Genomic DNA, 12,790 nt, shown 5'->3' on the forward strand with positions numbered 1-12,790 from the left:
CAGACATATATTTACTATCTACATCTCCTAATATATACTATGGTATCTTATTATATATCCTATGGTTTTTTTGTGGGAAATCTATAGCTACTAATAAAGTACAGAGCGTTTCTGCCCGTCTGCCGTCATATTTTTTTACAAAAGAGCCACCCGCGATACCACATTAAGTGCCCTTTCTTTTTGGGGTTCAGCCCAATTGCGGCAGCCGCTATCTCGCGCGCCTGGACGCTGATTAGTATTTCATGTTCAGCTGTAGTAAGTCCAGTTCGATCTGTTTTTCGCCTGTTAGATCCCTTGTTTTTATTATTTATAGAGAATATGTTAAATATGATTATACTATAACTTTGCAATCGTAACTCGGATTAAATAATTTGGATATGTAATTTGATCAGAAAAAGGCTTAATTTTCAACTGTGCTATTATTTGTTCCTGTTAACCACTTTAAAGTTCCATTCAGGGTATAAACTAAATTAACCTAATTAACTGTTATGGTGTTTTTTGGGAAATGCTAACACAATATAACTTTTATATAATCTTTATATATATGAATATGTTACGAGGGTCTATATGTATCAGAGGGAGTATAAATGATCAATTTCAATGGGTATATAGGGGTAATAAAAAAAAGAGAATAAAGGGTGTGATCAGTAGGGATAAAAAAGAACGAGAGAACTAAAAAAATATGAAGGAGAGAATAGCACAAATGAATTGATATTAATACCAAGGGTGTGGCATACAAGCAATGCAATAATAAAAAGAAATTAATACCAAGGGATGTGGGAGGGACACACATATATGTGTTGGTGTGCAGTGTGCAGCCGTTATGTGCAACAAAAATAAGAGCGTTGAGTTGTATGCAACAAATTAGGGTCGTTTCGCTCATACACAGACAATTAATTTTTTTAATCTTCAACCATATGCATCCTAAAACACATTTAATAGAATCTTTTTATTGAGATTTTTCTCGCGGCTTGCTGCAGATTCCAAACATTGCTTCAATCTACAAATAATGTATTGGTATGAAAAACTGAAAATTGGGCTCTTTAAAATCAAAATAATTGTACAAAAAGTATTGTATGTGTAGCATGCTTCTTAACGTATCACTAATATGAATTTCTGTTAGATCTCAGTGTGCGTCTCTCTGTCTGGCCGGGCACAATTCAGGTGTTGTTGGGCCATGCTGACAGATATTTTAGTTACGTCAATTATCTCTTCCGTTGCAACGCACGGGCATGTATGTATAACCTATGATTCTGGTGCTTTTGAGGGGGTACACTTTTTTCCAAATGAGCCGTAAAAGTCTCATCCTGGGCTGGGCCGGGCCGGGCCGGGCCGGTGCAAACGGATCCAGCAAGTGTTTACCCGTGAGAGATCCTGGGCCCTGCTTGAGAGAGTGCCTGGGCTTTTCTCAAAAAAAGAAAAGAAAAAAGAGAGAGAGTGCCTGGGCTTGGCATGCTGTTGCTTCCGCATCCACGAATCTTTGCCACACACGCACACTGTGTTCTGCGCCGTCGCGGGACGGCCACCTCATCCACCCCTACCCGCCTCCGTCACCCGGAGTTCAGGCAACCAACCTCGCATAGCCTCCTCCGTCCTCTCCCGGCGTCGCAGGCAGGGGACACCTAGCTTCCCACCATCCTAGCTGCCGGCAGCGGCGCTGAACTTGGGAGGCAACGACCTAGAAACAGGTAGCCCTCTTCCGTCTCTACATCTCTGCGGTTCTCGATTCCGAATAAGCGCATCCGACTAAGGTTTCAAACCGTCCCATATGTTGTTTCCCCGGAAATTCTCGGGAATGCAAGTCCAGAAGCGCATGCTTATTTGTCAAATTATAAAGTAACCGAGAAATAGTAGGTATTGGGGGCAGGGATTCCAGATACTAGGTTTCAGGAGCTTATCTGTTGGGGTTCCCAATATTAATTTGTTTAGTGGGCTTGCCAGATCAAGAAATATAATTACATGTAAGGGTTTGGCTATGCATAATGTAGAATGTAGCGGTCAGGTTTTCTTTGTACTAATTCCAAAAATTGGGCACCTAGTGTTCCGCCGCTGACACGGAAAATGGTTGTTTGCTGTAATATGCATGAACAGGAGTTTCAGTATGCAACAAATGGCGCTATCTGCGTTCGTCACGACCCCCTCCTCGTCATATAGCAATAACTTACCGGGGTTGACTGCCCGCCGGTCTCAAAGATGGCACGCGAGACGCCTGCGCAGCAAGGTTCGAGCGCAGGCACAACAAGAGTTGCAGTATAAGAAGCTTGGAGATTCAGACCTTCTTATCAGCGAGATTACTCTTGGAACAGTATGTGCATAGCTGCAGATCATGTTGTATGTTGTTGCTACATTTCTTTTACAATCCGGGCTAATTCTTTGTTCCTTCAGATGACTTTTGGGGAGCAAAACACAGAGAAGGAAGCACATGATATGCTTTCTTATTCTTTTGATCAGGGCATCAATATCCTGGACACTGCAGAAATGGTCAGTGCAGAACTGTGTATTCTTTCCTTCCCTTTGTGGACTCTATTCCCTTATCCTCTGAAGTTCAATTCTATCAGCCATCCATGAATGATAGATCTAGTTTTTAATTTTTTATTCCTTTAGTATCCAGTTCCAACAAAGAAGGAAACTCAAGGGCGGACTGATCTATATATAGGCAGGTGGATGCAATCCAAGCCACGAGACAAGGTACTGTAAACAGGCCCAGTTGTTTATCACCTTATTCTAAATTGTTCAATCATGCCCGCTGCTTGGATTACCAGCAAATTCATGGACATGAGACTCTACTCTGTTTAATTAACTTGTTTCTATGTGTACATGATTCTTTTTTGTGATCTGCATATATGTTACGCTGATTCCCCACCCAAGTTGATGTCAGTGTTTAGGATTATTTTTGACGAAAGAGCAGCATTGAGCTGTTTTCATTAATGATATGGCCCAACAGATTAAATATAAACGTGAAAGCCTGGGTCTAGAGATTATGATCATAATAATAAGAATAAAGATGTTGAACAACAGAATAAATTATGGCCCAGGCTTTAGTATCAACAGACCCCAGATTTTCCATTTGTAATGACATGTTTGAATAGTGTCATTGAAAGTCTGAAATATATTTTTTTAAATTGAGAAAGCCTGAAACATGACACTTGCACGATTTGATTATGTGTATCTAGGTGATTCTAGCCACCAAAGTTTCTGGTTATTCAGAGCGATCTACTTATCTTCGGGATAATGCAGAGGTGGTACGTGTCGATGCCGCCAATATCAAGGAAAGTGTTGAAAAGAGTCTTTCACGTTTATCTACAGACTACATTGATTTGCTTCAGATACACTGGTTAGTGTTTCATTTTGAAGATTATTCTTGCTTAGGCATAACCTGCACCTTTTTTTGTCCAGCTCGAATGCATGCACAATCATTTTCAGAGCCAATATTCATTATATTAACTTTGTCAGATGTTCATTTGTTCATGAAAAAAAATTCCAACTTATTATCAACATTAGGGAGGAGGTTATTTTTGTTATATTGATATAGTTTGCTTCTTTTACCTTGACGAGGAAATCAACCCTGCCTCCAAATGTTTCTTTTATGTCTTTAGGCCCGATAGGTATGTGCCAATATTTGGCGAATTCAGTTATAATTCAACCAAATGGAGGCCAAGCGTTCCATTTGAGGATCAATTGAAAGCTTTCCAGGAGCTAATTGATGAAGGAAAGGTATTATTTTTTAGGCATTTTTCGAGAAAACACAAAAGCCTTGTGTGATGCATATTTAGCTGATATTTTTACAGAAGAGAAATAGTTAAAATTACAAACCCTCCCACCAATCTTCGGAGAGGAGAGAGTCTCCATAACCACCTAAACATCTAATGAACTACTCACAAAATGCCACAGCTCCAATTCCTGCTACAAGACCTAGAGATTACTCATAAAATTCAGCTATGCCTCTTCCTCCCGCAAATGCCCAGAGTTTCAAATCCTGATGGATGAGTGCGGTCAGAGCGCCAGAAGAAACCTGCAGGTGAATGTTGTTGAACACCCCTTGCGTTTCGTTGCTTCCACAAACTCCAACAAGGCAACAAGTAATCATGACCATGGAGTTGAAACCACGCCATTTTCCCTTGGGAATCCTCTTGCGAGTGCTGCACTACCAATCCTCCAAGTTGTCAGTAGCAATCGGAACATGAGAGGCATCACAGTGGGCAGCCAGGAAGCAGTTGGAGCAAACCTGACGGGCATAAATGCATTGCATGAGGATGTGATCTGTTGTGTCCTCCTCTTGGTCACAGAGATTGCAGGGTGAGGGATGATCTTGTAGGCCTCACCGTACGCTGTGATCAGAGGTCCAGATACGGCACTGCAACGCCAGCCACATGAATATTTTGCAATTGAGTGGAGCGCAGCTTTAGAGATGGCGCTGGCCAAAAACATGACATGCAAACATACTGCTAAAGCTTGTTTGTAAGCTTAATAGAAACAGGTTACCATTTGATTTCGACCGCAAGAAACATGAGATGCATTCTGACCTGTTGATAATTGCAAGAAGAGCTTAGTCTTTGAAACCGCTGCATGAAACTCATTATCCGGAATGGCGCTGCTAGTCTGAACTTATCTTGTTTGAGCTCCCCTTGTAAGCTGGTGTCCCCTTTGTGAACCTGATTGTAAGAATGCTGCCAATGGGAGTTGCAATGAAAGCCAGGCTTAATGCCTTGTTTCTAGAAGTAGCTTATGATCATGTTCTTATTGCATTTTAGAGGCACATTTAAGTAGTTCACTCACAGCGTATTCGAATTGCAGACAAGAACAATTGTTGAAATCACTTTTATTGTCTGTTCTAGGTACGCTATATCGGTGTTTCCAATGAAAGCTCATATGGAGTAATGGAGTTTGTACAGGCTGCCAAACTTCAAGGATTTCCAAAGATTGTGAGCATCCAGAACAGTTATAGTCTAATTGTGAGATGCCGCTTTGAAGGTGAAACAGATGGCACCGATCTCTTCAGTCTTCACTAGATTCATCAGAATTCTGTTTATGAGGCCCTTGGTTCTAAATAACTGAGATTTTCTACCTTCTCTTTTAGTCTGAAAATCAGTTGCATGTTATGTCAAATAAATACAAACTGCTGATAAGTATTTGCTGACAACTAATTTCTTTCCTGCTTAGATATAACTGAAAAGAATGAAAAGGCTTCCATATAACTGTGTTATAATTTTGTTAAATTGTGCATTTTGCATATTCTTGAGGTGATGGTATCAGAGTGCTGGCTTTTGAGTGCCCAGCTTAGTGTGTACCTAATATGCTGGACCTGGCCTTCATGTTTATTTTGTCACAGTTGATCTTGTTGAGGTCTGCCACCCAAATAACTGCAATGTGGGGCTGCTTGCCTACTCCCCACTGGCGGGTGGCGTTCTCAGCGGAAAGTATCTTGATGCTAACTCTGCTGGTGCAAAGAGGAGCAGGCTGAATCTCTTCCCGGGATACATGGAGCGCTACAACGCGTCTTTGGCTAAAGTATGGTTAAACACTGCAACTAACCATTCAGAACTAAAGTTTATTAGTTTCGCAATTTTCTGAGGGCGGCGGACTTCATCCTCATTTACTTCCTATTGCCTTTGTTTCAGGAAGCAACGGACGAGTATGTCAAGCTTGCCAAGAAGCATGGGCTAACACCGGTCCAGCTTGCCCTCGGCTTTGTGCGTGACCGCCCTTTCACAGCTAGCACCATCATAGGAGCGACCACCATGGATCAGCTAAAGGAGAACATCGATGCATTTACCAGCGCTCCGCGGCCTCTGCCACCGCAAGTCCTCGATGACATTGAGATTCTTTTCAAGAAATACAAAGATCCAGCAATCCTCTAGATGTTCATTCACCTTTTCGCTACAAAGGACACCAATCCTCGACACGTACAAAGACCTAGCAAGAGGACATGGATTACGCAATTTTGTTCATGTTTATTACACATTGCTTTGTTTCTTTCAACTGATATTTCCCAAATGTGTATGTTTTTTTTTTGAAATATATGTGTACAGATAGTATATCTCGGAGTAAGGAATGATGCTACATATAATCAGCTATTTTTTCTCTAAATTTTTTAAAACAGGGAAATTTACCTAGTTATCATATCATCACCTATTTGTTCTTTATTTTTTTGTAAACAGGGAAATTTCTAAGAGTTATCAGTCCTGCACTCTGTTGCCTGTTGCAGCGGATTGGTGTGGCTCCGTGCGTCGTTGGTGTTCCCCTGTGGTGTCAACGTGATACCGGCTGTGCGGCGGCCCGTATCCTCCATGGTGAAGCGGCTAAGAACATCTTCAACAGCACCGGCTATTGTGTTCTATCCCCCTGTCGATGTGAACATACGTCTCCCAATGAAAGAATTTTTGAAAAGTCAAAGCTCATCAACTCTGATCAAGTTTGACCAACTTTGTAAAAAAAAACTCTGACTAAGTTTGTAAAGAAAAATATTTTCATCTAGAATGCCAACACTATCATTAGATTCATCAAAAGACGTAGTTTCATATTTTATATATTTGGTATGTAGATATAAATAATGGGTGTGTCTAGGGCACATCTAGATGTGCTCTAGTTATTACACATCTAAGTGAGTGAATTAAGCATAAAGAGAAAAAAGAAAAAAATATATTCACACGAATCTCAATGTAAGATCAATGACATAGTACTTAGATGTGCAATACTTATGGCACATCTAGATATGCTTTAACAAAACTGATAAATAATTTTCTTTACAAATTTGGTCAAAATTTGTGACTTTTTAAAGAATCTATACACGCTACATTATGAAATAGAGGGAGTACAACGTGTTGTTTGATCCATGGGTGAGCCCGTGTCAGTCTCAGTGTGTGACGTACTAGCAGTGTGTTTACTATCAAGTGTGGTGCTTATCTCATCCCGAGCTTTCCACTGCTATTTTAATATGTTTTTTATTTTTCCAAGGAGACTTATTTGTCGAGTTTCTGTCTGGAAACGAAGAGCGCAACCAGCACATGCCATCACTCACCATCCATTCTAACTATGCCCACGGTGCCCTAAGCACACGCGGCACGTCGACGATGTTATGATCATTGTGTATGTAGGTTTTATTATTCCATGACAAACGCACCGACATTCAATTAGTTTGAATGACTAGATAGAGATGCACTGGAGACTCATCAGCTGCAAAACTTAGGCATGTTTGGCTGCCATACACTTGTACACACTGCCATATTTTCATGCCACAAATCTGGGTAATGCCATATACTATCTTTCTAGCGGCTAAATTGATCGCTACGCTTGTGGTAAAAGCGGGCTAGCTACCAAACAAATCAGTGAAGCACGGAGGTAGATTGTGCCGGAGGGTACGCAGGCTGCGTGCTGACCAAGTGAAACACGTTGGCGACAGTCAAGGCGAGCATTACCATCAGAAGCACCATGAACGGTCTCGTTTCGGTGTCACCGTAGGCGTTATAGGCTATCCTCATCTGATTCACCATGCACAGCCACACAACGGCCAAGAACTCCTGCAGAATTCAGTTGGTTACACCGGGCAAATTCAGTTTCAGTTAGCACATCGACCGCATCACGACTTGCTATTTTTTGTGGGGGCCTTCGTGGTTAGTTACCTGGAAAAAGCGCCGGCAGCCGGATGTTTCCACGCCCCCATCGTCCGCCGGCGACGCCGTGCCGCGTTCTTCGGGTGCGCCCTTCTCGACGTCCAGCAGCGGCGCCTCCTCCGTCGCCTCGCAGCCGGACGCGTCGCACGGCGTCGAGGAGATCCGCTGTGCCATTGGGGGAAGAGAGACGGCGACGAGCGGGGCTTTACCCTAAATCGACCTCGCGTGCGAGTTAATATCGGAGACGTGGGCACCATGAAAATAATCATTAGGGCTTTAAATTAACAGGTTTGCTATTTCACATCTAGATGTGAAATAGTTATCTCACATCTAATTTTCTAACCACATAATTTAAACATCAAGATTCGTATTCTTTTGTTCTTTTTTCTTTTTGTTTCTTTAGCATTTTTTTTCCTTTTGGTGTTATTTCCACACGCGTTGCCCATGTGAGGAGACCCCCCGTAGTGGCATGTAGGCCGTTCTTTGTTTTTTCACTGCCTTGTGGTCGTGGGTTGCCTCGGCGTGGGGTGCAGCCACGAGTAATTTTTTATTTTCTTTTTTGTTTCTTTTTCTCTTCCCTTTTTCTGTTTTAATTTTTTATTTATTTTGTTTCCAATTTGTAAACATTTAAATTCTGCAATTTTGTTATTTTCTTTTTTCAATTCAATTTTTTTCTTTTATATTTTTTAAATCATGAATTTTTTTCATTGTTGTTAGTTGACTGTTCACGATCAAACAGAGGTGTTGTCAATTTTTTTATCTCAGTTGCAAGATCACACTCGACTCACTACTGTGGTCCGAGATTTTTTTTTGTCCCTGTTGCAATACCACCCTTGACTTGCAACTAGCCCTTGACATTTTTTGTCTCAGTTGCAAGTTCACCCTCGATTCGCAACTGGGGCGCGACCATTTTTTGTTCTAGTTGCTAGTCCACCATCGACTCGCAACTAGGGCCCGGTCTTTTTTTTTAGTTGATAGTTTAACCTTGACTCACTAGGGTTAACTTTTTTGTCCTAGTTGCAAGTCTATCATCGACCCGCAAGTGGTCCTAACCTTTTTTGTACCAGTTGCAAGTCCACCCTTGAATCGCAACTTCGGCCTGACCTTTTTTGTGTTAGTTGCAACTCCACTCTCTAACTTGCAATGGGGTCCAACACTTATTTTGTCCTAGTTGCAAGTTCATCCTTGACTCGCAACCGGGCTCCGACCTTTTTTTGTCCCAGTTGCAAGCTCACCCTCAACTTGCAACTAGGCCCATAGTTTGTTGTTGTCCCAGTTGCAAACCCGCCCTTATCTCGCAATTGATAATTATTTTGTTTTCCATCTCAGTTGCAAGTTCACCCTCAACTTGCAACTCGTATCATTGTTTTATATACTTCTCTTAGTTGCAAGTCCACCCTCGACTCGCAACTAGGGCGCGACATTTTTTTTGTTCCAGTTACAAGTCCATCCTTGACTCGCAACTAGGCTCTGACCTTTTTTTTATCCCAGTTGCAAGTCCACCGTTAACTCGCAACTGGGCTTTGACCTTTTTTTGTCCCAGTTGCAAGTCCATCGTCAACTCGCAACTAGGCCCATAGTTTGTTGTTGTCTCAGTTATAATTCCACCCTCGACTCGTAATTAGGCACGTAATTTGTTTTATCCCAATTGTAATTGGGCACGTAATTTGTGTTCAAAAAATATTCGACAATTCAAAATTGTTCATAATTTGCAAAAAGGGTTTCAATTAATTTAAAAAATGTCTTCTAATCTTCACCCTGTACTGTGTTCTTAAACATTTCCCGTTTCATTAAATTGGCAGCATGTAATGGTTGGAGTGGTAGAAGACGTTGTTCCCAAGACTGAGGTCTCCAGTTTGATTCATGTGTCGGTTAGTGCGTCAACTGTAGTTTTTTGGTAGCGCTCCAATCGGCCAGATTCCTGTGTTAGGTAGCGTGTCACTTGTAATTCTTTTTAGCGCTCCAATCGGCCAGCCCGATGAAAGAAAGAAAAAACAAATAGGAGAACAAAGCGGTGGGCTGGACCAGAACTTAGATGTGAGATATCTCACATCTAGATGTAATATAGACAGACCCTTAAATTAAATTAGTAAATATGCAAGCGCAACGCATGTTAATATTTAGGCAATATATTAATTGCACGCGGATATTAGGTATGCTATTATTTGTCTGTTAATTCTAATATTCTATGGTTAGTGTAATATTTAGTATGATATTAATTGCACGTTAAACACATTTAACGCTCGCCATTGAAGTAATCTAGGTCGTTGAATTACTTAGTTCGATGGCCAAAATCAATTGGATCTGTCTCTTTGGATTTTTTATATAGAAATATAAATATATAGACATATAAATATAGATATAGATATACATGCATGGGAGGAGATACGAGGCAACTGGCAAGGGCAAACAAGAAAAGTTAAGATGATCAAGTAAATCACGCGGAACATATATTTTTTTGACCATCAGTACAAACACAAGCGCTCATATACACGTGCATACACTCATCCCTATGAACGCACACACGCACACCCTACCCCTATGAGCACCTCCAAGAAACTGAGCCGGCATATCATCTTGAGATTTACGAAGTCACCGTAGGTGCCTCGTCGTCGACGGGAACGTCTCCTCCCACTGAAAGCGCATCGCCGGAAATCCTGAAATAAATCCAAGAATAATGCGAGCACCAGGATTTGAACCCTGGTGGGTTGGTGATACCACTGTCCACCTAACCAACTCAACCACAGGTTGATTCGCCACGCGGAACATATATAAGGGATAAAAACAGAACCTTGGTTCGTTTTTTTCCTGTGAACACTGTATAATGGCAGGTACTCATATACACGTATATACTGTCGGCGATTTAGGAACGGGGGTCCTCAGATTTGTCTGTCTGCGGCCCGCGGCGTGGTCAAGCAACAGGCCGTACGGCCTATCTTCACCAACAAGGCACCCAAGACCCTCGTGAGGGGCTAAACCTTGCGAGGCGGACGACGCAAGACCTCCTCTGGAGTGGCCTAGCTAGGCAGGCTCACGAGGAACGGAGATATCAAGGCGAGGCGAACCTCACGAGGCTCTCGTGACGTGAGCCATGACGATCGACACCAGGCGGGCGCCAGGCGGGCGCCAGCGCGCGCAGCGTCCTTGTTTCCTCTTTGGTGCAAGGGAGGCAAGCGCAGCCGCGGAGTACCGAGGCTTCGGGCAAAGGTTGCCATTTCGGTGCAACAAGACCAAGACCAGGCGGACGGCAAGGCGGAGGTCATCGTGGAGCCCAAGACGGCGTCACCCCAGAGCCTTTCACAGGCGCAGACTACCTTTTGTCAGGATGGCTCGTACTAGCTGTCCCTCTTCAAATTAGCCCGCCATTGTTGGCTCCCTTCCCGCTCAATATTTGGGAAGATGACCAGTGTCTCTATAAATAGGACTAGCCACCACCATAGTAGAGGGGGGATGAGAAAGAGAGAAAGAGAGAGACCCAGAGAAAGAGAGAGAGGCCGAGAGAGAAAGGGGATCAGACCCAGAGATACACACAAGTCCACACGCACAAGAACACCTCAACTTTAGGAGGCTGTTCTTCCCCTTGTACTGTTCATCATCAGCCCAAGAGGCAATCTACCACCACCACACTGGAGTAGGGTATTACACCACAACGGTAGCCCGAACTAGTATAAACCCAGTGTCTTTTTGTGTTGTGAGTCTGTCGAGTTCATCCGTAAGATCTTAGCGAGCTAGAGCGTAGATCGGTAGGAGGGAAAGACTTCGCGCGCACCCTAGTGTTCGAACCTTAAGGGTTTGCCAGAACCCCACATCCGACATTTAGCGCGCCAGGTAGGGGTGCGCCGTAGCTTCCTTTCCGTCAGTCCATCGCTCCGTCGCTCCGTCGTCTCCATGTCGGACGCTCGCCGTGCTCAAGCTGAGCGTTGGGCTGCCCTCGCCGCCCGCGTTGCTCAGACGGCTCCCGTCGGCGGGCCACCTCGTCGTTCTCCGCCCCCCGCCGCCAACGCTGTCACCGGTCCGGTGGGGAACGAGCAACATGCGTCCTCGCAGCATCCTTCGGTGCGGCAGGACGGCCGCACCGCTACTCCATCACTCACCCCTGCTGGTTCTTCGTCTCACGCGCACCGCGCTCCCATGGAGGCACGGGCGCGCTCATCGCGGTGAACGAGCTCCTGCGTTACCGCCCCGTCGACGACCTCTATGAGGAGTGGCTCGACTGCGTCGCCGAGCTCGTCCTTGCCTCAGGGGGCTCTACGACGCTGTCCCACTCTCTGCCTCCCCCTCAACCAGCCGCGGGCGACGGGGCTCATGGCGTGCCTTCACCGCCTCGACCCCACGACAGTGCCTTGGCGCCAAGGGGCGCGCCTCCACGGTGTGATCCGCCGCGCCCGGCGCCCGCACGTGAAGAAAGAAGCTGCCAAGAAATCCCGCGGCCGCGAGAAGCTGCACAGGCGCTCCCCACGCCACCTCGTCAAGACTGCGTGCCGCCTATAGTGGCGCAACGCGGACCTCCCCAAGACCAAGCTCCGCCTCAGAAGCGGGCCCCGGCGACCACGGTTAGCTGCCGCGCCTTCACCCCCGAACTGCGTAGCGTCGCCTGGCCAAGCAAGTTCAAGCCAGATCTACCTCCTCGATACGACGGCACCGCCGACCCCACGGAGTTCCTGTAGCTCTATGAGTTGAGCATCGAAGCGGCCAACGGCGACGAAAAAGTCATGGCGAACTGGTTTTCCATGGCTCTCAAGGATGGGGCCCGCTCCTGGCTCCTGAACCTGCAGCATGACTCGATCTCCTCCTGGGACGAGATGCGCGACCGCTTCGTCGCCAACTTCCAGGGAACCCGTGACCGCCCACCGGCCACGGGCGATCTACGCCGCATCAAGCAACAGCCAGGGGAGACCCTCCAGAAGTACATCTAGCACTTCAACAACACACGCCTCAAGATCCCCAAGGTCACGGACGAGGCCATCATCTCCGCGTTTTCCGACGACGTCCGTGACGTCAAGATGAAGGAAGAGCTAGCTATCCATGAGGAGCTTTGCACATCTCAGGAGCTGTTCAACCTGGCGACCAAGTGCGCAAGAGCTGAGGAGGGGCGACTCTCCCTCCTTGAGCTGCCAGTTGCAGGAGTGGAGGAGAAGAAGGCCAAGGCCAAGGACATGAAGCGCAAAGAGGCAGTGGTG

The 12,790-nt window shown here is 45.0% G+C and overlaps 2 protein-coding genes across 2 annotated transcripts; one reads left to right on the top strand and one right to left on the bottom strand.

Annotated features, from left to right (window-relative positions):
- Positions 1 to 1,450: 1,450 nt before the first annotated feature.
- LOC125550662 (uncharacterized) lies at positions 1,451 to 6,074 on the top strand. The gene is made up of 9 exons (XM_048691673.2): positions 1,451 to 1,688; positions 2,092 to 2,305; positions 2,386 to 2,481; positions 2,605 to 2,688; positions 3,174 to 3,334; positions 3,597 to 3,714; positions 4,836 to 4,971; positions 5,330 to 5,508; positions 5,619 to 6,074. The coding sequence occupies exons 2-9, from the start codon at positions 2,102 to 2,104 to the stop codon at positions 5,856 to 5,858; spliced, it is 1,218 nt and encodes a 405-aa protein (XP_048547630.2). The 5' UTR covers positions 1,451 to 1,688; positions 2,092 to 2,101; the 3' UTR covers positions 5,859 to 6,074.
- Positions 6,075 to 6,874: 800 nt separating this feature from the next.
- On the bottom strand, positions 6,875 to 7,840 carry LOC125527096 (uncharacterized). The gene is made up of 2 exons (XM_048691672.2): positions 7,620 to 7,840; positions 6,875 to 7,517 (listed from the first exon to the last, which is right to left on the bottom strand). The coding sequence occupies exons 1-2, from the start codon at positions 7,782 to 7,784 to the stop codon at positions 7,323 to 7,325; spliced, it is 360 nt and encodes a 119-aa protein (XP_048547629.1). The 5' UTR covers positions 7,785 to 7,840; the 3' UTR covers positions 6,875 to 7,322.
- Between the last annotated feature and the right edge of the window lie 4,950 nt (positions 7,841 to 12,790).

Source organism: Triticum urartu, chromosome 4A (assembly GCF_056163025.1).
Source record: "Triticum urartu cultivar PI428250 chromosome 4A, HENAU_Tu73, whole genome shotgun sequence".
In the NCBI taxonomy this organism is placed as follows: Eukaryota; Viridiplantae; Streptophyta; class Magnoliopsida; order Poales; family Poaceae; genus Triticum; species Triticum urartu.